This window comes from Sapajus apella, unplaced genomic scaffold, assembly GCF_009761245.1.
Source record: "Sapajus apella isolate SASKATOON/1434 unplaced genomic scaffold, GSC_monkey_1.0 scaffold31, whole genome shotgun sequence".
NCBI lineage: Eukaryota > Metazoa > Chordata > Mammalia > Primates > Cebidae > Sapajus > Sapajus apella.
Window position 1 is genome coordinate 15580377 of NW_022436971.1, and position 26413 is coordinate 15606789.

At 44.0% G+C, this 26413-nt stretch overlaps 1 protein-coding gene across 3 annotated transcripts in view; it reads right to left on the reverse strand.

Moving 5' to 3' along the window:
• GRHL1 (grainyhead like transcription factor 1) overlaps window positions 1-17227 on the reverse strand; it is a 52302-nt gene extending 35075 nt beyond the window's left edge. For 2 of the 3 annotated variants that reach the window (XM_032294160.1, XM_032294159.1), the window contains exons 1-8: window positions 17046-17227; window positions 13791-13977; window positions 9890-9960; window positions 7476-7866; window positions 6080-6156; window positions 4581-4737; window positions 4277-4388; window positions 3225-3319 (exon numbers count right to left, since the gene is read on the reverse strand). In XM_032294160.1, coding sequence (XP_032150051.1) covers window positions 3225-3319; window positions 4277-4388; window positions 4581-4737; window positions 6080-6156; window positions 7476-7866; window positions 9890-9960; window positions 13791-13977; window positions 17046-17065 — 1110 coding nt within the window. In that variant the 5' untranslated portion in view covers window positions 17066-17227. The remainder of the gene's footprint in view (window positions 1-3224; window positions 3320-4276; window positions 4389-4580; window positions 4738-6079; window positions 6157-7475; window positions 7867-9889; window positions 9961-13790; window positions 13978-17045) is intronic. The other variant, XM_032294161.1, reaches the window with a different exon arrangement.
• Window positions 17228-26413: the final 9186 nt, after the last annotated feature.

Sequence of the window (26413 nt, forward strand, 5' to 3'; positions counted from 1 at the left end):
AGACAGATACCCTAGGGGCTTGTTTCTAAGCCATTTCTGCTTTCCAAAAAGCAACTTCCTTTTCCTCCACCACTTTGAAAACTAACAAATCTTCACAAGTTCCAGAACTCCAAAAGTTTCCATGATGACGGCAGACATAAGTTTATGGTGATGAACGGAGTGCACACAGGGCCAGTGTAAGATGGGTCCTAGCTTCGTCAGTGTTTTCTCCAAAGTGGAATGTAAGCCAAAACTTTCAAGATTCAACCTAAAACATCCTCACACTATCATCACTTCCAAACTGAGAAGCAGAAGCTACAGGTAAGATTCAGATGTTTACACTGGGCCAGACTTCCGGTTTTACTCATCCTGGCATGGCCAAAGGGTATATTAGAGATCATTACAAGGGGAGGGGAGGGGAGAAAAAGCCACATAACTCCAATAAACCCTTATGTTTGTTGGGGAGCAAGAACTTTAAGTCACATTAACAAATACCACATAAATACATACAAATATTTTTTTCTTTGAGATGGGAGTCTTGCTCTGTCACCAGGCTGGAGTGTAGTGGCACAATCTCAGCTCATTGTAACCTCTGCCTCCCAGGTTTAAGCAATTCTCCTGCCTCAGCCTCCCGAGTACAGGCGTGCGCCACCACACTCAGCTAATTTTTGAAATACGTACAATTATTATGTGCCAAATATAAATCTTAAATTTAAAAAATGAAATCAACAAATGCATCCTAAATGAGAACCAGGAAGTGGGCAAAGAAAATAGGTATTTTCAGACAATAGTTTAAAAAAAAAAACCAAACTATACAGGATTCTGCATGTACACTTGTTCACTCTTGCTGCCCTGAGGCATTAATTACTTTAAGAATAAAACAGAAAACATCAACTTGGCCAGGAAAGCAAAAAACCTCGATACTTAATTAGAACACACGCTTGAAGTTGATGCCTGATATCAGCTTCAAAAGGCAGCAGCCTCATTAAAAAAATGGCACAACACCCTTCTGGCAGCAGGCAAAGGCTTAAAATCACGTCAGTGCTGGGGGTCTGAAAGGGGAAATGAAACTGAGTTTACCTACATCAATTAGCAATGCTATTAAGGCTACTTAAGCCACTGCTCCAACAATATTTCTAATACAAATATGCTGCAGGCCTTCAGAATAAAACAAGCCATTATCCCTACTCGTCATCTTGGCTTTCATTACTCCCACCCCAAAGAGTGACACATCAAACAAACAAAGTGCCCTGCCCATGCGCTGGGCCTTTCAGCCAGGATCTCCAAGCCTCTGACAAGTGCTTATTAATCCTGACAACACCCAACAAAAAAGAGTTGGCCACTCTAACCTTGTGACTTTCCTACGGGATCAAGGAGAAAAGACTGAACTAGTGAACTGAGGGACTAACCCAAGGTCATGGATAAGTTGGAAAAGGGAACTCAGGACTTATGGGCTCTTTACCACCTTCTCCACAATTTCTCAGTGAGGCCCCAATGGCGAATAGCAAGTAACACTCCAGTTTGCTTTAAGAATAAAAGCATCTTCATCTCTTATGGCGATTCTTCAGGAATTGAAAAAAAAAAGAATAAAAGCATCCTGGGGCACAAGGCCAACACGTTTTATAAGCTCTTCTTTGTAGCCAGTGGACTGTCTTATTATGATATTTAATTTCAAAACAACTGTTAACAACAATTATATAAAATGGAAAGTTTATCTATTTATTGCTTAACCAAGCAACAAACTCTGGACTATGCATCTACCTGATAATTGTGTATGACTGAGGTGGTTGGCAGGAAAACCCTTCTAAGCTACAATCACCTAAACTTCCGTACTGCCTGGTGGGCCCAGCTGCCTAGAGTCTGCAGTCTGAAAGGCACATGTTTGTCTTGGACATGATGACAATGATAAGAAAGAAAAGCAATTATAATACAAGCTTAACATGGCTCTCAAGACCCAGTCACATGATTTTCAAAAGCTCTCTTGGGCAGTATGAAATGAAACCCTAACAGCACCTAATACAGTGTCTTATTCTAAAAGTTACTAAAATTCTTATTGAATAAATAAAAAGTGAAAAACAGAGACTGAAAAAGGACAAGAAGATGCACATCACTTCTTTGTACCAGGTCCCTGAGAGAACACTATTCCTAATAATGTAACAAAAATTAAAGATCAGCCTGCTGTTGACAAATGTCCAAAAAATGACCTGTTTCTATCCAGCTTCTTTCTTTTTTTTTTTTTTTTTTTGAGAAAGGGTCTTACTCTGTCGTCCAGGCTAGAGTACAGTGGTGTGATCTCGGCTCACTGTTACCCCACCTCCCGGATTCAAGAGATTCTCCTGGCTCAACCTCCCAAGTAATGGGGATTACAGGCCCATGCCATCATGCCAGGCTATTTTTTGTATTTTTAGTAAAGACAGGGTTTCACCATGTTGGCCAGGCTGGTCTCAAACTCCTGGCCTCAAGTGATCCACCCACCTCAGTTTCCCAATGTGCTGGTGTGAGCCACCATGCCCAGCCTCTATTCAGTTTTTTGAGCACCTAGTTTTTAAAATAATCCAAAGAAAGAAAGAAATATAGGAACTCTAATAATTTAGTGCAGAGATGGATCACACTAAGGAAATAAGGCATGGGAAAGGCAGAAAGGACTTAAGAATATGCTGAATTTTTCTTAAAGGGCCCAAAAACTCCAATTAGAGTCACCCAGATGGAGTTACTCTAGCCAATTAGAGTTACTCCATCTGAATTAGAGGCAGTTCTTCAATTGTAAAAGCCCGAGACAGAAGAATCTTAACACCGAGTCATATTTACAAGGTAATGATATGAAACAGAGTACTACTAATAATCATTTGTATTTAAGAGCCTTTCTTGAAGACACTCCAACTGCTTGATGGTCATTGTTTTGTTACTCCTTACACCTCCTCGAATGGAGTAAGGAGAGAGGTATCACCTCCACTGTGCAAATGAGGAAATGAGGCAAAGTGAATGAGGAGTCAGACTCAAAGTCAGGCAGGAGCAGCAGAGTGCAACTTAATCCCAATGTTTCACACACTGCACTCTGCGCAAAGTATGGCAACAAAAATGATCTGTTTTGGAGGAGGGGAGAATAGAAAGAGAGAGGAAAGTTTCATAACATCTGAAAATGAAAATATATAAAACTGTGAAAAAAAATCATCAGTTGTCAAATCCTTAAACTCCTCCCATTTCTCAAATGGCCAGACATAAGGCACCCAGATCTCGCCACCCACCTTTGCTTCGTCATTGATGTCCCACGTGAAGGAAATGGCATTATACGCAATCTCCTCGATGTTACTGATAGTGTTGAAGCTTTCTTTATAGTCAGCTATAGGAAGCAGTGGAAGAGAAAACAAAAACTCATGAGTTTTAGTTTCAACATGGGATCCCAGCAGTTCAAAATAAGATCTAGTTTTTAACATCATCACCTCTGGACAACTTAAATTAACATTTTGTTGGATTAGAAGAAGTTCAAAATATGAAGAAAAAGAATCACAGAGTTTTTTTAATAGAGGCAAGCTTGGACATATTTAATTCAATCTCATTATGTTACAATTAAGAAATTTAGGTCCAAAGAGTTTAAATAACAGTCCCAAGGTCACAAAACTACTCCGTAGAAACAAGACTAGAACTGAGTTCTCATTCTCTTGAAAAGGCAACATGAGCATTACAAAAGATAAAGGAAAAAAGTAACACTAATATTAACAGCCATCTGTGATACAGACAATGGTTTTACATGAAATGACATATATGTCAAGAACAGAGGTCTGTGTAAAGCTACTTCAGTAAATATGGATTTGCACAGGTTTGCCACTACAGCTCACATAGACAGGAGAGGTTAGTTACACAGTTCAGCACATGACTAGGGAAGATTGTTAGGTAACTGTTCAGCAGCAGTTATCTTTTTTTACTTATTTTCTTTTACTTGTTTTTTTCTCTACCTCGTCATCTCCAAATAATAATCAGAATCTCTTAAAGAAGATATTACCCCTTAAAGCAATTGCACACTAAAAACTGGGGACTCTCTCAGCTTAGCCAGCTACATGGCTTCTGGCCCCAGTGTCCTGTGGAAAGCCACTACAGGGCACATGTCCCATTACTGCATGGGAGGAATGGTGAGAACACTGGTTCCAGGAGGCTGAGGACAGTGTTTGGAACACATCAGTAGCTGGCATAAAAATTCAAATGCTTTTGGCAGGAAGCTAATCACTGCCAAAAATAATTGGATTTAGAAAACTGGATGGCTGCACCTCTGGGAATAAAAGCAGGCTCTTGAGCTGCTTACCTATGTCAATGCATCTTTGTTTAGCAGTGTGCTGCCGGGAGTGCCAGTACTTCCAATGCCTTAACTGATCTTCTCTGCTTTTGTCTTCAGCAAAAACCACCATGATCACACTCTACGAAAAAGAATGCATTACAGCATAAAGACACTAAAGGGTGAGTATGTTTTGGAAAACGTATTTAGTATTATATTTTACAGTGAAGGCTTAAAGCTGCAATTTTAGGCCGTCATTCAGAACTGCTTCAGACCTGGAAATGTTAGGCTCTGACTAGCATTCCTAGAGAACAGGACTAAGAGCAGAACTTACTCGAACTTTGCTGATGGGGTGATGGATTCCTTCATTGCTGCTCACCTCCTTTAAGGTGATGGGATAGAACTGGCCTTTGTTCAGGTATGTCATGGTGCTGTCTCCTGGCTTCTGTCGAAGTGATTTTGAAGCTTCTAGGGTATATTCAAAGTTGTTCCTAAAGGACAAAAGAAGTCACAGGTCTCTAAATCCACTCTCGTCAAAGCTTGCTATACATCATATTATAAATATCATTTGCTATCTTTTTCATAAAATCTGAAATGAAAGTACTCAGCAGCTAGAAATTCTTAAGTCTCTCAGATGTAGAAGTACAAAATGCCTATTAAAAATTCTATGATGTGACGGATGTTAGTGATTGGACATCCTGAGTTTGAGGGATCAGAATGTGAAAGATACTAATAGGTGGAAAGGACTTTGGAAGGAACTTCTCACAAGACACACTGCCAATTTGGTATTTATCCAGCAAAGGTTTCAGCCAGGTGGATAGCAGTCCTCTGACTAAATTCATTTTGGACTGAATAGCACTTTTTTGTTGTTTCTACTTGTAATTTAAATGTCTTTAATAAGCATGCCACAATTCTCGACATTACAACTATTACCTAACATTACCACTCATATATGCCCCTAAAGGTATTTAATAACCTTCCCAGGCCAGGACTCAGCAGATTACACCTATTTTTGTAACTAAAGTTTTATTAGCACATGGCCACACCATTTGTTTACATATTATCTACAGCTGCTTTTGCACAACGGCAGACTGGGGTAGTTGCAAAAACATACAGAGGTTGTATGGCCCACAAAGCCTGAAATATGTACTCTCTGAGTCTTTACAGAAAAAGTTAGCTGACCCCTATCCTAAACCCTAAAGGCATTCCTGTTTGTGACTCCTGCATCTTGAGGCAGATCTCTAAGGGAAGTCTCAATTCCCATGAAATCCTAGACTTTTTAAAAACTGCACAATATAACACATGTGAAAAACACATAAAACAAAATATGAGTTCCTAATTAACTTGGAAAATATTCATATTCCCAGAGTGAGATACAATTTTGTGAGGTCAAAAGGAAGTTGTCAGTTCAGAAAAAAGTTGACTTCATTTTATCATTAGTGAAGCTAATAAAAAAAATAAAAGCTTTTATCCACTTGACGTTACTCCTAAATTCTCACCTAATTATGTATTTTTGGCAACAGAAAGGACCTCAGACATCTAATTTAATCCTCTCACCTCTCCTGTTAGATTTCATTCTACTACCATCACATAAAGTAACCAAAAGAAAGAAAAAGTACCAACACCAAGAATTCAGGAAACTTGAAACATAGTTCAAAGAGTTCAAAATTAAAAGCACTGAAGCAGATGTCCTCTACCCAAGATTGTGCCACAGTAAATGTAGTAAGATAAGGAAAAAGCCGGCAAAAGCCACCTTTGATTTATCAAGTTAACAAGAAAGGAATAAGTTATAAAAGCTGCAAATTAAAAATCAAATTAAAAGACATCTATTACCCAGAAACACTGTCAAAAACATAGTCCTCTGAATTCATGCCAGGCATCCGCAGACTGAGATCCGAGGGGAAGAAAACCTGAAATATCAATGTGATAAGCCACAACTATTTAACTGGTTATCATGGTTACTAAAGACCAAGCTCTGGTACCGCATAAAAGTATGTGGCTTACAGCAACCCACTATCCTTTCCATATTTATTTTTAAATAAAAATTTTAAATCTACAAATATTTTAAAAATTTAAAAAGAGGGCCAGGCGCTGTGGCTCACGCCTGTAATCCCAGCACTCTGCGAGGCCGACACGGGTGGATCACGAGGTCAAGAGATCGACACCATCCTGGCCAACATAGTGAAACCCCGTCTCTAGTAAAAATACAAAAATTAGCTGAGCATGGCAGCACACGCCTGTAGTCCGAGGCAGGAGAATCGCTTGAACCTGGGAAGCAGAGGTTGCAGTGAGCCAAGATTGTGCCACTGCCCTCCAGACTGGGCGACGGAGCGAGACTCTGTCTCAAAAAAAAAAAAAAAAAAATTAAAAAAGAGAAAATGTCCACTTTTATATGCCACTCAAGTAAATTACAACACGCTGTGTAGGCACTCCCACCAAGTGCTTCTGACTCATAACCCCATTTTCCGTCTTTCACACACATCCCAACTCTGTTCAAACACTAGGATCTGCAACCAACATTTCACAGCTTTTAAGAGTCACCCTATCATTGTACCTAGTTAAGACACAGTATCAAGTTCAAACCACAACTGAAGAATTGTGGTGCATTTTCTCAGGAAAGGCTAACATTCTGCCCGAACTCCATACGCAGAGATGGATGCTCTTTGCCCCCACCAAGTCATTAAATACAATTTCTAGTACATTTTGTCCCTAACTTTTAGCTGAGTGAGGTATTCATCACCATAAACTCTTAGAACTATTTGGAATTAATTTGTAAACTTCACACAGTGCATTTGTGATCTCCCTGACTATATTAGCAACCAAGAAACACCAAGCAAAGACATAATAACTCATTTCATATTAAGACCAGGTCCAGGGAGCTGGTTTGGCACTAGGACAAATGCTGAAAACAGACTATGAGAATCTACCTGTGGTCAATAGAAGATTATGTATGGGGTTCTCTTTCTCTTTCTCTAGCAAATCACTTAGCTGAAATCATAATTGTTAAATCAGCTGCTGGTAAGATTAGCCATGTACCCCTGATAATAACTTCTGGTTTTATAGGTTTAGTTTACAAACTATACCCATGGGCCTTTTCTCTTAAAAAATCTTTTATTCCTAATCCATTCATTTCAGGCTGAGTTTCACACTTACATAACAAGGAAAAGGTGGAACCCAATACTTATACAAACACACAGGCGTCTTAGGAAGATGTTTTTGTTCCCTGTACCTCCTGAATGCCTTCCTTGAAGGTCTCTGAGAAGGTCGAGTCTGGAGTTCGCCTCTGAGCATTTGGGGCTTGAGCACCAGAGCTGAACTGGTCAGTATTGAGATTCCGGTCGAAAACCACCACCCGCTCAGCTGGCTCAGGATGATACACTGCTGGGGGGATTCCCACAGCAAAGCCATGTGGCTGGGTTTCTGTCTTGATGGAGTGGGTAGGCATGGTTGCTATGGAGACAGTGACTGTCGTATCTGGAGCTGTCAGATGGCCTCTCTTATCAATACCCAGCTGGTTGCCATGGGGAAGGACAATATTAAATGGCACATTTTTCAGTACTTGCACTCTGTTTTCTCCAGCAGAAATGAGGGGCTGCTCCGTCACAATTGGTATGCTGTTTCTTTAAAAAAAGAAAACTGCTTTCAAACTCGATGCTGATGTAGTTCTTTGGCAATTTTTATTTTCCTAATGGCATTGGGCTGTTGAGTCCCGTGCAATAACAATATACTTGACAGAGAACAAATAAACAGAAAACATCAAAACTACCACTACTAGATAAAGGGAAAAAGGCCTTCTGGTTATAGGTCAAATAAAATCCAAACATATTAAGTAAAATTTCATGTGAAATACTAAGGACTCAGAGCTCTCCTCTAATAAGCTTTGCTTTCCATAATCCTAAACCAATTAATATATTTTACTAGAAACCTGAAGCTATGTGACCTATCAATTGGGCTTACGGCATAGATTCCAGGGTCAAACTGCCTGGATTCAAGTTTTGTGTCACCTGAGCAAGTTACTTCATCTCTTAGTAACTGAATCCTCATCTGTAAAATGGGGACAGTAATGGCATCCATTCTCCTAAGGCTGAGATGAGATGATGCACTAAAGTATGCATAATAATGCCTGACACACAGTCTTCAAGAACTATGAGCTATTATTACTTGGTCACCACTTTTCCTAACACCTATGCTATTTGGCTTTGTCTCTCTCACTCTTTTTTTTTTTTTGGAAATAAAGTCTCACTCTTGTCGCCCAGGCTGGTGTGCAATGGTGCGATCTTGGCTCACTGCAACCTCTGCCTCCTGGGTTCAACCGATTCTCCTGCCTTGGCCTCTCAAGTAGCTGGGATTCCAGGCGCCTGCCACCATGCCCCATCCAGCACTTTGGGAGGCTGAGGTGGGTGGATCACTTGAGGTCAGGAGTTTGAGATTAGCCTGGCCAACATGGTGAAACCCAGTCTCTACTAAAAATACAAAAACTCGCCCCCAAAAATCATATAGGCTGAAGCTTTAAGAAACAGGGAAACTGGAAATTCTGTACATTTCAAGATCAATAAAACTGTTTGAATCCTGAACCATAAATTCACTCCCAGGAATTTATCCTAAAATGGAAATAAAATCTAGAAAGTTGTCCCTTAGGGCTTCATAATAGTGAAAACTAGATATAGCGGCAATGATAAGGATATTTAGAGTTTGTTTCAGAATGTTCCAGCAAAAATAAATAAAATAGAAACATGAATTAATCTCAAAGTTGAAAAAGAGGGAAGAACAGATCAAACAAGAGGAACTGTGTTGATAACGGCTGAGGCTGGTCATGGATACATGTGGGCTTACACTATTTCTCTATTTTCATTATGTTTAAAATGCCCATAATGAAAGGTAAAAGATAAAAGCCACAAGTCCTCTTCCAAAGGATAATTATGAATATTAAAACACACAGAAAATTGTATGAAACAAACTAAATAGAAGAAAGTATACTACCAAATCCTATCTGTGAACACAACTATAGTTACATAAAATTTGCATGCATACCCAAACAATGAATAAACCAATCATCAGCATAATGGGATACTGGATGATGATCCTTCTTCCTTTAAATATGTTTTATTCCTTGATTAATAATAAAACACAGGGCAATTTAAAAGGTGTCTTTTTAAAGTTTGTCATGGCTATAAAGTTAAACCTTAATTAAATTTTCTGAAAGTTTTAATCTAAAATATTTCACAAATAATTTCAACAGAAATTTGAATACAATTTAACTTGCTTTTTTCAATTTTACTCAGGCAGTTATTCAAGAGTCACTGGTACTTAACTTTTTTTAATGGACCACTGCCACATCCCCCTAATTTAGAAAACCTCAAAAACAAATAAGCAAATACTTCCCTTAAGTTATTACTAAAAATAGCCCTTTGGAGGAGGAGAAAGTTAGTACTTTCATTCTAGAAAAGGCTACTATGCCCAAAGAAAAGAAACTTTTCAGAGCAACAGAGGCAAATCAGTGATGAAATCTGAATTGAGATATTGAGTCCAACTTACCTCTCTCTTCTACTAGTGCTTGTTCATTTAAACAAACTCCCATTTTGCTGTTACAGAAATGTGGCATTTCCCCCTGCACTATTTATGCTGTTATGCACTGAGCGATACCTTTTGCTGTGATCTGGCTCGGGGTGCTCCACCTCTGGCTTTGCTGTTGACGACCTTCTCTCTCTTGGAACCTGATATTAACACACATGAAAAGAATTTAGCTCTTATCCAGTGAAGTTCAGTTCACCCAAAGATATAGCCTTTTATTTTTCAGTAAATTCAATCATTCATTTATCTACTGGTTGCCTACCAAACACCAGCCTATGGGGACACACAAAGATTAAGACAGTATCTGCCCTCAATGAGCTTGAAATCTAGTCACCCATCTGGTTGATATGTAAAAAGCAACTGTTATTGAGTTGCCAAATAAACTTAGGGCATGATAAATTTACTTTGCCCTAGAGTTTGGGTCTCATCTCTTAAAAGAAATACCTCTGATGGCCAAAGCTGGCGGCTCATGTCTGTAATCCCAGACACTTCAGAAGGCCAAAGTGGGAGGACTGTTCGAGACCAGCCTTGGACAATACAGTGAACCTCATTTCTACAAAAAAAGTTTCAATTAGCCACGCGTGATAGCATGTGCCTGTAGTCTCAGCTACACAAGAGTGACTGCGGTGAGAAGATAGCTTCAGCCCGGGAGGCAGAGGTTACAATGAGCAGAGATTGCGCCACTGCACTCCAGCCTGGGTGACAGAGCAAGACTCTTCCTGACTCAAAAAAAAAAAGAAAAAAAGAAATACCTCTGCCCTGGTTTTACTCGTTTATCTACACAATATTAGAAAAGAAGCTATTGAAAACACAACAGAGCTCTTTCAACTTTCTCAGTGCTCTTACTTACTCTCCTTTCTCATCAAATGCAAAAGCAGAAGGAACAGCCACATTAACTGTTCATTTCTTCCAAGATCCAAATGAGGGATTCATATGATCAGTGTCTTTAGATACACTGGGATCTGTACGTCCACCACCCAAAGGACAAGTCTAACTCAGTTTGTTCTATTCCTTTTTTGGTTCTTTTCTCGGCAAGGGAAATGAAAAGTACGCAAACATTAGTGAATGTCCCGTAGACATAACTCAACTGAGACTTAACCCCACTGCACACTCCAAATTGGCTAAGATGCTTAAAAATTGTTTTCAATGTGAAAATTCTATTCCAACATTCTTGTTTCACCACTGAAGAAAAAAACAGTGCTTCATGTATTAAAAATATGCTTTCAAACATTATCAAAATTATTATGGAATAATGACTGATGCTTACAACCAAAGACCTGAAACAAATCATTCAGTTTATTTAAAAAAGAAAATAGGCCAGGCATAGTGGCTGGCACCTGTAATCCTAACACTCTGGGAGGCTAAGGAAGGAAAACTGCCTGAGGACAGGAATTAGGGACCAGCCTGGAAAACATAGTGAGACTCATTATCTACAAAAAAAATTTTACAATTAGCCAGGCATGAACTGTAGTCCTAGCTACTCAGGAGACTGAGGCAGGAGAATCACTCAACTCCCGGAGGCTGAGGTTGTAGTGAGCTATAACTGCGACACTGAACTCAGGCCTGGGCAAGAGTGAGACTCTGCCTCTAAAAAAAAAAAAAAGAAGAAGAAGAAGAAGAAAATACATTTACACCTATCACAAGAAGTCTGACAAGTAAGTACCAATAAAATTGTCACCCTTCACCAACAGACAGGAGGATTTATATCCTTGTGAGGTATAATACTTTTAGAATACTTTATTTTAAAAACACATACAGGGGTACTACATCCAGTGTTACTACACTGGTCTTTCTGGCATGAAACTTGTACCAACAAGTTTCTCCCATTCTCAATAGTTTCAGTTAAAAATATGTAAATGACGCCGGGCGCGGTGGCTCAAGCCTGTAATCCCAGCACTTTGGGAGGCCGAGGCGGGTGGATCACGAGGTTAAGAGATCGAGACCATCCTGGTCAACATGGTGAAACCCCGTCTCTACTAAAACTACAAAAAATTAGCTGGGCATGGTGGTGTGTGCCTGTAATCCCAGCTACTCAGGAGGCTGAGGCAGGAGAATTGCCTGAACCCAGGAGGCGGAGGTTGTGGTGAGCCGAGATCGCGCCATTGCACTCCAGCCTGGGTAACAAGAGCAAAACTCCGTCTCAAAAAAAAAAAAAAAATGTAAATGCATAATTAATATTTTAGGAACTTAATCTATACTAAGTCAATAAAATGAGCTATAAGAACAGATATATAATAATTTCCACCTCAAAGGAACTCTTCATGGCTGTGTTTCCCTGGTAAGGGTTTCTTCCGGCATTATTAGTTATTACACAAGTTTCTGTTCATATTCAAAGAAAAAAAAGCTTACCTCAATCCCTCAGCCCCAACTTAGACACATGGCCTCATACTAGGAAATAATCACCCCTTTTTTTTTTTTTTGTAGAGATGGGGTCTCACCATCTTGCTCAGGCTAATCACCGTAATTTTAACAATAAAACTATCTCCTATGCTTCTTTCCCTCTGTATTTCTTATATTAAGGAAAGAATACAGTGCCAGAATGTAGCCAATAGCCACCAACTGGCAATTCTGGGTAAAGGTATTCAAGAATTAATTATCCTCTTTTTTTATGTTTTATGTAGGTTTCAAAGTTTTTAAAACAAAAAGATAGCAATAATAAACTGTAAAAAATAGGCACTATATCCATGAGAAGACACTGTCATTAAGAAGCTTCTGGTAGGCCGGGCGCGGTGGCTCAAGCCTGTAATCCCAGCACTTTGGGAGGCCGAGGCGGGTAGATCACGAGGTCAAGAGATCGAGACCATCCTGGTCAACATGGTGAAACCTCGTCTCTACCAAAAAAATACAAAAAATTAGCTGGGCGTGGTGGTGCGTGCCTGTAATCCCAGCTACTCAGGAGGCTGAGGCAGGAGAATTGCCTGAACCCAGGAGGCGGAGGTTGCGGTGAGCCGAGATCGCGCCATTGCACTCCAGCCTGGGTAAAATAAGTCAAACTCCATCTCAAAAAAAAAAAAAAAAAAAAAGAAGCTTCTGGTAATCCCGAACAGATCTTGTAGGCAGTGATGACAACACAATGATTACACAAGATAGTCACATACAGTGACAATGAGACAAAGGCACCATGGCAAAGCTGTGCTTCAACTCAGTCTACTGTTTTAAGTAGTACCCTAAAGACTTAGTCACCCTCAAATGTGTGTTCCTGGTCAGATGGAAGAATGCCAAGGTGAATCCAGAGACAGAGCAGACTGCACACTGCATTGGAAAGACAGCAGCCTAGGGCATGGACCAGACAGGGCCTCAGCTGCACACATCTAGCTGTGACCTGAGAGTAAGAAGTCACACACAGGCTGGTAACATGTCTAGCATAACAGTGGCAGCTAGTGTTATTAGGACAATGATGATGATGAGACAGATCAGTAGTGTCCTTTCCAGATAATGAAAACCTTGTAAAACTCCATGCAGCGTATAGGTTATATTCAATTAAAACTACTCCAAATCTTTGGAAAACAGGCAGCAAAACATATCCTGATCTCAGAACTAGACAGTCCTAGACTAGAGAAGATGCTTTCAAAGGCTCTGTAGTATCATTTAGGGAAAAGGAAATCATCCTGACTACACAGGAATAAAGGCAAAAGGTAAGTGAACCCTGCCCACTTTCCATGGCACTAAGAACTACCTTCAGTGAGATGTTCAAACCCAAGAAGGCACATCTAGCATCTTCTTTTATGGTAGCTTCACCTTCTGGATAGAGACACAGCAGCTAGCTGCTTTGCATGATTTAAAAACAACCCTTTGATTCTACAATCAGATTTTTAGCTTTGAACCACAGTCAGTCAGAGTACTCATTAAACTATTTATAGTCACTACAGAAGCAACTTGCATGGCATTCAACCACCAAACGACTGTTTTATATGCTGCTGAATCAAGTGCATCAGAGACTGCTGTTAAGGGTTTTAAAAGCAGGCAAACCAACCTTGTAGTAGTCATAGAGCAGGCCCAGTGCAGCTGCGCTGTCTTCGTCTCCATTGATGCTCATCATCGCTTTGGTCGCTGCAGTGAGAGGGTTTTCCAGGAAGGATTTCCAGGCCTCATCCTCACTAGTGTAGGACCGCCGTTGTGGATAAAGTGCTTCATTCTGAAGAACTAACACTGGCCGTTTGCTTCAGAGAAATTAAAAGAAAAAAAAGCACATACTTTTCTACTGTAAGGCATCATAAGCTACCAATTCCTTGACATTCCTATAAAATAGCCTATTGTTTCATCAATGACCCTAGAAGGTCATATTAAGACAATACCAGTTTGAGATCAAAAAAATACAAGACCAAAACACAAACCACTGAAGTGCAGACCAATGGGTGCCACAAAAAGACATAAACTCACTAGGCACCCAGAGAGCTGGCAGTTCACCTACACATGGAACCCAGGATACAATGTTTGGCAAAAAAGCGAAACAAAACCACCCTCGAGAAAATGCCAGGCTATTCAAATACTTTCCATAAACAAACACAAGGACACAGTAAGGAAAAGAGAATATTTGTTCTCTTCCAACACACTGTCAGGACTGTCCACTCTTGAGAAGAGCATATGCCGTTTCATCATACTGCTACATGTTATTCCCCTCTTTCTAAGGTGGGTGACATGTCTTAAAAATTCCTACCTGAACACAGCAGGGAGGGAAGGAGCAGCAGAAACAAAAAGGGATACTTCACATAATCCTCGGGGGTATATGAGAAAGTTAGGATATTCTACTGATTACCAGCAGATTGAACATGGAATGTGGCCAAAGGGGACTGTAAATCAATAAAGAGGCATAATTTTCTGGCATGGGAGTTGACTGTTTATCCTAGAGATAAACACTTAAGAATCTACAACAATAAATGAAGCCACTGAACAAAAATTTTTCAAAAAAATATGTGGGAAAATCTGGCTTCTAAAAAATCTTTACTAGTTTTCCACACCGCACAAGAACTGTTTCATTTTAACACTGTAGATTGGTGGGAAAAATTTAAAAAATTAAAAAATCAACGGTGATCTTAGTGAAACCTTATGGAATATTTAAGAGATTAAAGCAAACATTACTGATTCCAAAACTTGAAATGTAAACAGTCTCAACAACTGTTCACTTGGTACTATTTAATGAGTCAATAAAGAGAAAAAAATGGAACAATGACTCTAGCAAAAAACAAAGCAGTTTATTTTCAAGGAGAAAAATAAATTTTAAATGTTTGGAACTCCTCTAAATTATCACTATTCTAACAAGCAAATTGAAGGATTGGTTTTCATTGCAACACACAAATGAAATATGTAAATGGCCTAAAGGTGACCTACCTATTTTAAAAGTGAATGTAGAAAGACGGATTATCTTTTCAAGTAATCAACAAAGGTTAGGGCTTGGGAGTCACCGAGGGCCTTTAAAAACAGACAGACTTAGAAAAAGGAGAACATCTTGGAAAAAGGGGGAAAAAAATCCAACAATGTATCCTCTGTCAAAATGAAGTGTTATTTGAAAGCCGATGTTTTTACTCATGTCCAGGCATAAATCTTAATTTGGTAAGGAAGTCCTGAGGTGGTATACTATTTTAACACAAAACAAACATAAAAGGCTGTTCAAAGTGAGCAGATCGTTTGTCTAAAAATGGAGAAGACTGCTTACTTACACAAATCTCAACTTTAAGAAAATTAATATACAAAGTGGCATTCCCTGAGCCATCAGGACCAGAGTAGGACAACTACTGAATGGGTGGTACCATGGACGATTTACCGGTGCATTGCTAAACTATAATTAATAGCGTAATAGCTACTTCCAGACTATGACACCGCTTGGCTTGTTCAATTCCTTAATGCTAGTTTTCAGCTTCCCTTCTTCTCCTACCCACATCCCAAATTTGTACAAGCAATAGAAAATAGAGAAATGGCTTTATGTTTGGAATCAGCCTCAACGTTTTTAATATTTCCAAAGCCTGCCTAAGGCCAAAATGGTAGCTTTGGAAATTTTGCCTTATCTAAACTATACGTCAAGAAATAAACACAAAACCAGTTGCCTTTCTTAGTCTACTTCCTCATGACAGGAAGTAGGCTTCAGTCGCTGAAGGCTCATCATCACTTTCAGGTGAGCCTTAAACCCTTCGTCCACGATCTCCCAGACTTCTGAAATATGTTTTAAGCAATAATTTAACTGCATATTCCACAACACAAGCGTAATCCATTTAAGATACTCCATACAAAATATCGATCTCATCCAGAAAAAGAACACATGGACAAAAACCGATCTTTCACAAATAACTAAGAAACTGGGAGGGGTACCTATTTGCCTTAAATTTACTGAGCTTAACGAAATATACTGACTGGCCTGGTGCCACTTCCCTTTAATAAGTTTTTTTAAATTTTAGAACAATTTTACATTTTCAGAAAAGCTGCAAAGAAAATACAGACATGTCCCTCGACCAGTTAATCCCCCACGCCTTACATTACCACCTTACATTTGTCGAAATACGCTTTTAAATCACAAACTCCAAAAGGCATATTAGCTTGTACGGTACTCTCGTTTAACACCCGCATTTCAAAGTTTCATCCTCTTGATTGTCCCAAGCACTAAAACCACGGTAATCTGTAATTATCATCAATGATGCAAGTGGCAAAATAACTCCTACAGCCGTTTTCCCACTCACACCGCCAGCCAGTGAAAAGAAAACGCCCGGACATCGGGGCACTTCAACCTTCCCCTACATTTCTGTTCTGGAAGTTACAGCAGGTCGCCGAGTGACGAGCCTGCGACCACAGATTACCTGGAGAAGTCCACCTGTCCCGCCACGGCGCGCGCCCCACCGGGCTCCCGAGGCCGACCGGGCAGGAGCGGGGAGGCCCGGGGGCGTTGGCGGCGCCCCGACCTCGCGTCGCACTCGGCCACGCCGGGGAACCGGACCCCGACGTGCGCGCCCGAGGGGGGCCCACCTGGCCGAGAAGGAGGGAAGGAGGACTGCCCCTCCGGTGTCGCGTTTCCCCGAAGCAGGGGTCTCCTCCCAAGCCTCCGACCGAACAAAGAGCCGGGCAGGGCTGCGGGGCAGAGGCCGCGGCGGCGTGGACAGTGGACAGCGGACAGCAGCCCCCGGCCTGCGCCCCGTGCCCGCCCTCCCGCGCGGCCTCCGGGTCGGCGCCGGGCTCGCTCGCGGCAGGTGCGGCCCCTCAGCGCGGCCCCCCCGCGGCGGCCGGACTCCCGCGCCTCACTCACTTGTCGTACTCCTGTGTCATCGCGCTCGCTCGCCGTTGCCGGGCCGCAGAACTGGACTTTCGGGTTGGGACAGTACACCCGATCCGGGGGGAGGAGGCGGCGGTGGCTGCGGGTCCGGAGCGGCGGCCCCGACGGGTTGGGTTCGCTTTTCTCGCTCTGAGCCGGCTCCGCGCGGGCTGCGCGCACTGGGCGCCGGACTCGGCCGCTCATTGGCTGGCGCAGAGCCGGCTGGGGGCGGGGACTCGGGGGCCGGGAGGCCGACTGCGCCTCCTGATTGGTCAGCGAGAGAAGCGCTGGGGCGAGGCTGACGGGGTCGAGCGGCGCGGGCTGGGGGCGGAGGCCGCGCGCTCCGCGAGGTTGCGCCTAGGACCGCGCGCCCAACTCGCGGGCGTCCGCGCCTGTCCTGACTGGAGAGGGGGCGCCGCGGTTGCGGCGCGCACCCGCCAACCTCCGCGCTCACGGAGAGCGCCCCGGCTGCCGCCACGCCGCCGCTGCCCGAGGTCATCCCCTCAGCTACCCGCCCCGGCAGGGGAGCCGCCTCCTTCTTCGCTCACTCAGGCTTCCGCGTCCCACGCCCGCATCGCCCGCTGTTCCGGCCCCAGCCCCCCGCGCTGCCACTACGCTCGCTCGGCCGGGGCGCCTCCGCCAGTCGCACCCGGTCGCACGTCTCACCTCCCGGCTCTCGAAGGCGGTCACGCCCGAGTCCCGTGGCTTCCCCGAGAGCCATCTCCGGAATGTCCCTTCTCCTGGCCCACTGCGGCCGCGTGCTTTTAGGATTTTCTGCCCTCGCAGCTCCCGCGGTCCCCTCAGTGGCAGTCCCTGGGGCTCCGCGACGGCCTCCGTCCGCGCCAGTGCCCCGCAGTCTCTCGAGCGTCGCTTCCCCGCGCGGCCGCCCCACGCTGGCCTTGCAGTCGCGCGCCCCTCCGCCGCGACGGCCCCCTGTCCTTCCCGAGCTGCCGTCTTTTCCAGGGTCTGGTCACTGTGTCCCCACAAGCCCAGCGACGGACGTGACCCTACGCCGGGCGCGGCCCCACACGCCGGGGACAGGGGAGTCAATAGAACAGACACAACGCCTCGCCTTCCTCGAGCATCCTGGTTGGGGTAGCGGGCAATAAAAAAATAAGTAAATGGTGTGGCTCGTTGGAAGGTAAAACAGGAAGGAGGAGCCGGGCTTTCAGGCTCGAAGGAGATGAGGGGTCACGAAGGTGGGACTGTGCCTGAGGCAGGGACCTTGGTGTGTTCAGGGAACCGTGAGGGGACCGGGGTGGCTGGAGGGGCACCGGGCGCCGGGAGCCGCGGTCAGAGGTAGTGGGCGCACGCGCGCAGATTGAGCAGGGCCTTGCCGGTGTCCGTAAGGACTGTGGCTTTTCCTCTGGGCGAGGTGGGGACGCATTGCGGAGGCTTAGAGCAGGACAGTGACAGGATCTCACATTTTAAAATAGTTCCCTGCTATTGCGTGGTGGGGACCAGGTAGGAGCCATTGCCATGAGCAGGCCGAGGGCAGTGGAGTGACGGGGTGGGAAGCGGCCGGATTCTGGACATGCTCTGAAGGTGGGACCAACAGGATTGTCTGAAAATCGGATGAGGTGTGAGAGAAATATGGAATCCAGGATGACCACAGGGTTTCCAGCTGGGCATCTGGAGGAATGATTTGCCATCCCCTGGGATACGGAAGATCTGAGGCATAGAAGATTTGGGGGAGAGCAGGAGTGGGTTTTGGACGTGCTAAGCTCAAGTTGTATGGGAGATCGAAATCCACGAATCAGGTGGGCTGCTGGGTACGAGGCTGGAATAGAAATCTGGGCGGAAGCTCACATCTGGGCGCCGCCCACGTCTAGAGGCCATTTACAGCCATGAGAAGACTGTAAGGGAGGAAAGAGGATGGGACCCATGCTGGATCCTGGAGCCTCCGACACAGAAAGGCTGGGAAGAAGAGCCAGTGGAGAAGACAAAAGACGGGGACACTGAGGTCGGAAGCAATGGAAGCGTGGAAGTCAACGGAAGGAAGTGAAGTGACGAGCAGCATGAAGTCACAGGGCCCTCCTGCAGCCAGCGGCCCCTCTGTGCCCTGGTCCTAGGCCTTCAGGGACCTGAATCCGCAGCCTCACTTGAGACTGCCCTTCGCAGTTTCTGTCCTCTGACTCTGACCCTGGGCCCAGCACTGGAGCCATGCAGCCTGTTGTTTGTTCTTATCACTAGTTTCCTGTTTACATCAATTATATTCTATTCTTTCTTTTTTGAGATGGAGCCTCCCTCTGTTGCCCAGGCTGGAGTGCAGTGGCACGATCTGGGCTCACTGCAACCTCTGCCTCCTGGGTTCAAGCGATTCTCCTGCCTCAGCCTTCCAAGTAACTGGGATCACAGGCACCCACCATCACGCCCAGGTAATTTTTTATTTTTAGTAGAGACAAGGTTTCACCATGTTGGCCAGGGTTGTCTCGAACTCCTGACCTCAGATGATCCGCCCACTTTGGCCTCTCAAAGTGCTGGGATTACAGGCATGAGCCACTGCACCCGGCCAAATCAATTATATTTTCTAAGCAAGCTAATTTAAGAAAAATACTAAGTCAGTAAGAGCACAGATGGTCCCTAGATAGGGTGCAAATCATCAGGGTGGTGCCAAAGTGACTGACTTCGGAAAAGCGTCCCTCTACCTGCTTTTCCTCTTTTTCCTCTGATCCAGCTCCACACTGTGGCTGGAGTGACCTTTATAAAACAGAGATTTCTTGTCACTCGGTTACACTCACTGTAAAGCCCACACTCCTGAGCTCAGCCTCCCCTTGGCCATGCAGCGCTTCCCTGTGTGCTGCTCTCATGCACCATCCCCCCATTCCCTACTCCTCCCCTCCATGCTTGGGACTCCACTTGACTTCCAGACTGGCAGATTTCCCCCAGGTGGCATTCCCAACCCTCTAGGCTGGGCAGAGTGTCCTGTGGGATCCACAGCGCCTTCTGCATTGCCCATCACCACGATTGCCACATGGGCCTTCCTGTTTGTGTCGGTCTCCACCAAGTGTGAGCTTTTCCAGAGAGGGCAGGGATTATACCACTTTCACTTTTACATTCCTGGTGCCAGGTATATTCATAGAAAATATCCAGCAGATGTCTACTGACTGGATCCAGTTCTTTGAAGACACGCATCTGTCCTCAGTCTCCTCCCTTCTGCGGCATAGCTGTGGCTCTTTTATATGACCCTCCTGTTGCGGAAGATGGAAGCCCTTGAGCCTAATACATAGTAGGCACAAAGTAAATAGAGGATGAATGAAGAAATATCAAATCATAAAGCCAAAAATAAGAACAGGAAGGGCCTGAGGTTATTAGACCATAGATGTAGTAATTAAAAACATTGGGTCTATTTTGTCAATTTGAATATGAGATTGTTTAGGTTGTCTCTAATAGCTCTTTAAAACAGAAGTGAAAATCTGTATCTGAGCTATTGCCAGTAACCCTGTTTATTTCATTTTACAGGTATTGATCGACTTACCACCTATGCAACTTACGACCATTCGACTTTACGACCGCAATCGCTAGCCACGACTGCTCCGCATCTGGCAGCGCAAAACATTGCCCAGCTGGGCGTACGACAGTGCAGACCAGCTTCTGGCAGCACTACCATCTCCACATGCACCATTTCAACTGTACATATAGCCTACTCAACTTACGACCAAATCATGTTACGACCGATCCGCGGTCCCGGCCGTGGTCGTAAGTCAAGCACTGGCTGTATTTTATCTGAGACAGGATCTCGCCCTGTTGCCTAGGCTGGAGTACAGTGGCACCATCACAGCTCACTGCAGCCTTGACTTCCCAGGGTCAAGCGATCCTCCCACCTTAGCCTCCTGAATAGGTGGGGCTACAGGTATACGCCACCACACCCAGCTTGTGTGCGTGTGTGTGTGTGTGTGTCTGTGTCTGTGTGTGTGTTGTAGAGACAGGGTCTCGCCATATTGCCCAGGCTGGTCTCAAACTCCTGGGCTCAAATGATCCTCCCACCTCAGCCTCCCAAAGTGCTGGGATTACAGGTGTGAGCCACCATGCCTGGCCTACCCACTTCATTTTTACATTTTTAAGTTTTTTACTATTTGTTTAAATTATAAAAGTAATATGTGTACATAGTTTTTTAAGGAGAAAAAAAAAAAAAAACGGCCAGGCATGGTAGCTCATGCCTGTAATCCCAGAGCTTTGGGAGGCTGAGGCTGGTGGATCACCTGAGGTCAGGGGTTCAAGACTAGCCTGACCAACATCGTGAAACCCCATCTCTACCACAAATACAAAAATTAGCCGGGCATAGTGGTGGGGGCCTGTAGTCCCAACTACTCAGGAGGCTGAGGCAGGAGAATCGCTTGAACCCAGGAGGTAGAGGTTGCAGTGAGTCAAGATAACACCACTGCACTCCTGCCTGGACAATAGAATGGGACTCCATCTCAAAAGGAAAAAAAGAAAAAAGATAGAAAGGGATTAGGAAAGGGACAAAGAAAGTAAGGAAGGAAAAAATTGAAGCTCTGCTGAAGGATGGAGAAGAGTCCCCGGCCACCTCCATCCCCAGCCCCTCAAGAAAACCACTACGAACCATTTGTGTTTCTCTCCAGATATCTTCTGTCTGCATAAGCACTCACATGCTTTATTTTCTTAGACAAATGGGATTCAGATATAATCTTCCACAAGCTGCTTGTTTTCCTTTCCTGTGGTTTAAACATTTTCCACATCAGCACATAGAAATCTACTACACTTTAAAAAATGGCTGCATAGTATTTCTTTGAATGAATATATGATATCTAGAATGTATCGGTGAGCAATCAGGTTTTATTCCTTAGCTTTTCTTAATTACAAACATTCACAATAACACATTCCTCTAACTACATTTTTGCACACTTGATCAGGTATAGCCATAGGATAAATTCCTAGAGTCGGCGTTACTGAGAAAAGGGAATGTATGACTGCCATTAGTTTTTGTTTGTTTGTTTTTTGAGATGGAGTTTTGCTCTTGTTGCCCAGGCTGGAGTGCAGTGGCGCCATCTTGGTTCACCGCAACCTCTGCCTCTCAGGTTCAAGTGATCCTCTGGCCTTGGCCACCCGAGTAGCTGAGATTACAAGCACCTGCCATGACGCCCGACTAATTTTTGTATTTGTAGTAGAGATAGGATTTCACCATGTTGGCCAGGCTGGTCTGGCACTCCTGACCTCGAGTGATCCACCCACCTCTGCCTCCCAAATTGCTGGGATTACAGGCATGAGCCACCTCGCCCGGCCTACAACTGCCATTTTTATGGCTCTTGCCAGCTTGTTTTCCAAAAGGCTTCCCCCATTTAGACTCCTACCACGGAAGAGCAGACTGCCTACCAGGCGACACCCTAGACAGCCATGGGCACCGTGGAATTTTGTTTGGCTAGTCTATTAGATGAAAAATGGCATCTTGTTGCTTTGATTTGCCTTCTTTTTTTTAATGTTTTTTTCATTTTTTTATTTGTTTGGCAATAATCTTTTAAGCTCAGAAGTAGTGTTTTTTCAAAGAAAGCGGATCTTTGAAGGTACCTTCCCAAGTCATGGGTTTCAGAGCGGAGAATTAATTTGGGACCCCTCCCATTGGAGACCATATGGTACAGTACTAACAGGCTCATGGGTGCATTTAGGGGGTCAGGTTAGATTGAGAGTCACAGGACCTGGGTTCTACTCCAGATTCTTCTACTGACCATCATGGTGATCTCGGTCCAGTCACTGTGCCCCATCACAGTGTTCTCTGAGCACGTCCTGAGTCTCAGACCCCTGGCATTGCCTGTGCTTTTCCTCTCTCCCTTGCCACCCTAGTTACATCTTTAGTGGCCCACTTCAAATGCCAGCTCTCCTAAGGACCCTCCCCATCCTGGTAGGAGGACTCCCTAAGCACCTTCACTGTCCTTCATGAAGCCACTCATCACAAGTGGCTCTGCCTTTACTTGACTCAGTTCCCCATGATTCTGAGGCAGACAGAGATTCAGATACCAGGGATGCCTCTGATTTTTATCTTTAGTCTACTTTGCTGCCAGTCCTTGCTTTTTTCATCTGTAAAACATGGAAAATACATCAAGAGGGGTGAGGTTAACTAGGAATAAATTACTTAGACTCTACACAACGTCTGGCAGAGTGACACTGGATAGATGGTGTCCATCTTTTTGAAAGACTATGCGGCAGGAATCCCGTCCAATTCCTCCACATCCTTGTTGGTTGGACATGTTACCTAACCCACTTGTGGGATTCTCTACATTCAGGGACTTTAGCCCTGATGAAACAGTCCATACTGAAGGGACATCTCAGGGGGCTGAAAGATGATGGCAGAGTCTTCGCCCCGACATCCAAACGCCTGTCCCCCCAGTTCACCAGAACTCTGTGTCTCATGGTCAAGCCAGTATGAGATGAAAGTCTTTCCACTCTGGAGAAACTGGTGTGGGAGGCAGGGAGTGTTAAATCTCCACCCTCACCACCAGCTCTGTGACAAGGAAAGTTTCTTACCCTCTGAGCCTCACTTTCCTCAGCTGTGGGATATGGGATCATCATTCCTATCACCAAAGTTGTGTTTGTTTTGTTTAACAAAAGTATCTCAAACAATGCCAGGCATATTTCAGGAACTCAACTGATATTAGACTTTCCACCTCCCCATTTTTCCTTACTGTAGCATAAGCTGCTTAAGGGACAAAAACTATATCTCATATTTTTAAAAATGTCCTCATCATCTGACATAGAGACAAGCATATGGTAGATGATCAACAATTTCCGTTGTTATTCAGGATGATAAGGACATGTACCTTCTTTTGGCAGAATTCAGCGTTCAATGTGATCACATATCTGAGCTCATTTGATTCTCAAAACAACCCTTGGAAGTAGACAGGTTATACCCATTTTGCAGATGGGGAAATGGGTCCAGAGAGATCAGATATTTAAGTCTCCCTTGTCAATCAGTTTAGGACTAGAACCCGGACATCTTGTTTCCAAATCCCGTATTTTCCTTCTAGTGGTGGTACTGCCAGTGGGTGGGAGTTTCTGCATGAGATTTTGGGTTCAGCCCACAGCACTCATTACAGAGCACCTGGACACATGTGGCAGCCATGGCAAGTACTTCCTAGTGACACTGTCTGGCCTGGAAGATGGCGTTTGATTGCTTCCTAAGTTGATTTCTCAAACTAAGAGAACACATCGACTTTGTGGATTATCTCTCGGTTGTTGGGTATACACAGGCTCTGTTTTCCTGTGTCTTCAGAAACACTGTCTTGAGCATGCTTGCTTATGAAGATTTGACACCCGTCCCCACCATACCTGCCTGCCACTGTCAGGATGACAGGAGTCTCAGGTGAATCTTGTCAAATACTTGGGACTTGACCCAGACCTAGTCGCCAAGAAGCCAGTAGCCACCTCTCCCATTTCGGGATGGAGGCAGAAGCAGCTATGTCATGTTGGGTGTCATCCACTTGTTGGCAACTAGAAGAACCAAGATTACTCACGTTATTTTCCTGTGGCTTCACTGACCATTCCAAGGAAGGCTCAATAGTTGCAACACATTTACCAAAAAGCCCTGGGCTCAAGCACCCTGGCCTTAATCTCCAGTGAATTCTCTTGCCTTTGACTGACACTGAGAGGGGCGGAGCCATTAGGCTCAATGGTATTTCAAGCAAACCTCTGAGACAGGGAAGCTGAGGGGCCGTGGTGAGGCTTGCTGCTCACAGGTGCATATTTCACTCTTTGAAGAAAGGGCTGTTACTGATCAAACATCTTGATTGTAAAATAATGTCCATTTAAAATTGTTGGAGCAGCTGGTCATGGTGGCTAATGCCTGTAATCCCAGCACTTTGGGAGGCTGAGGTAGGTGGATCACCTGAGGTCAGGAGTTCAAGACCATCCAGCCTGATCAACATGTGAAACCCCATCTCTATTAAAAATACAAAAATTAGCCAGGCGTGGTGGCACATGCCTGTAATACCAGCTACTTGGGAGGATGAGGCAGGATAATCATTTGAACCTGGGAAGCGGAGATTGCAGTGAGCCAAGACCGTGCTATTGAACTTCAGCCTGGGAAACAAGAGCGAAACTCCGTCTTAAAAAATTTTTTTGGAGCATCTTACTACGTTTCAGTACAAGACAGATATATCTTTGCTTTATAGGTTGGGAAAAAGCAAAGAGGGATTAAATCATCTGCCCAAAATTGACATTTCATTAACTAGGTTTTTACCGTAATCCCTCCCCAGCTGCCAGTTCCCTTACTTGAAATCTGAGTCTTTTGCAACCCATGTTGGTATATCTTTTCTGAACCATGACACTATTGATTTCAGTATCTGTACTTTTGAGCTGATTTCCATAGTATTAATATAGTTGTTGATTTTAACATTAATTTTAACTTAAAGGTTTTGTTTTAATCTGCTCTGACCACATCTTGAATCACTATAGCTATAAATAAGATTTATCTAGATATGTTAAATGAACAAATGTAAAATGTTCAATACAGCACAGGAGCTTTTAAATAAGTAGGCATCGCTGTTGGTGGTCGTTAGAAAAAGAGCTAGAGGTTGAAAAAAGGTGAAGGGAAAAAGCGGGAGAATTTTGCAATAAGCATCAGGTGAGGGAGAAGAAGGGAAGGTTTTGAAGTTTCAGGATTGCTCTTCAGGAATGGCAGAGACCTGTGTGTGTTTGGTCTGAAATGATCACGGACACAACCACGCTCTCCTGGTTTGGAATTGGGGAGCTCCTTGAGCATTTTAACTTAGGTATTGTGGTCCTGTAACCGGGTTTTTTCTTGGGTGCTGGTGAGGCACACCTCCTCCAAGAGAATGCTGTGGGTTCTTGGCCTCCAATCTCTTAAAGAATAAACAATGAGACCACTGCAGGTGCACCATATGCTTGTAAAAGTAAATATCGGACCCAAGAAGTCCTGCAGAAAGGTGATTTTATTTAGGTAGAGGAAAGAGAAGAAAAGGAAAAGAAGAGAAAGACCTCCACGAAGAGTGTGGAAGGAGATTCCAGAGGGGAAAGAGAGCTCCCACTATGTGGGAGGGGATTCCAGAGAGATGGAAATCCGGCGTGGGTGAAGGAGCAGGGGAATTTATCCTGGGAGACATTCCCACCTTCCCAAGACCCTGGGCCAATGAAAGGAGTTCCCTAAAACTTCCGCTGAAGTGATTAACTTTTAGTTTCTTCCCGCACCTGCGAAATTCAGACATAAACCGTTAAATCTCCCGGATGGAGAGAGATGGAAGAGGGGTATAGTGCTGGGAAATTCTTGCCCTTAAAACTGCGCCCCCTCATGGACCCGGAAAGAGAACACATTCCCTCAGTCCTTTTAATAAAAGTTTCTCAAGGCATCATAAACCTCAAGTTACTCTGCTCTGGGGCCATTATGGGGGTAA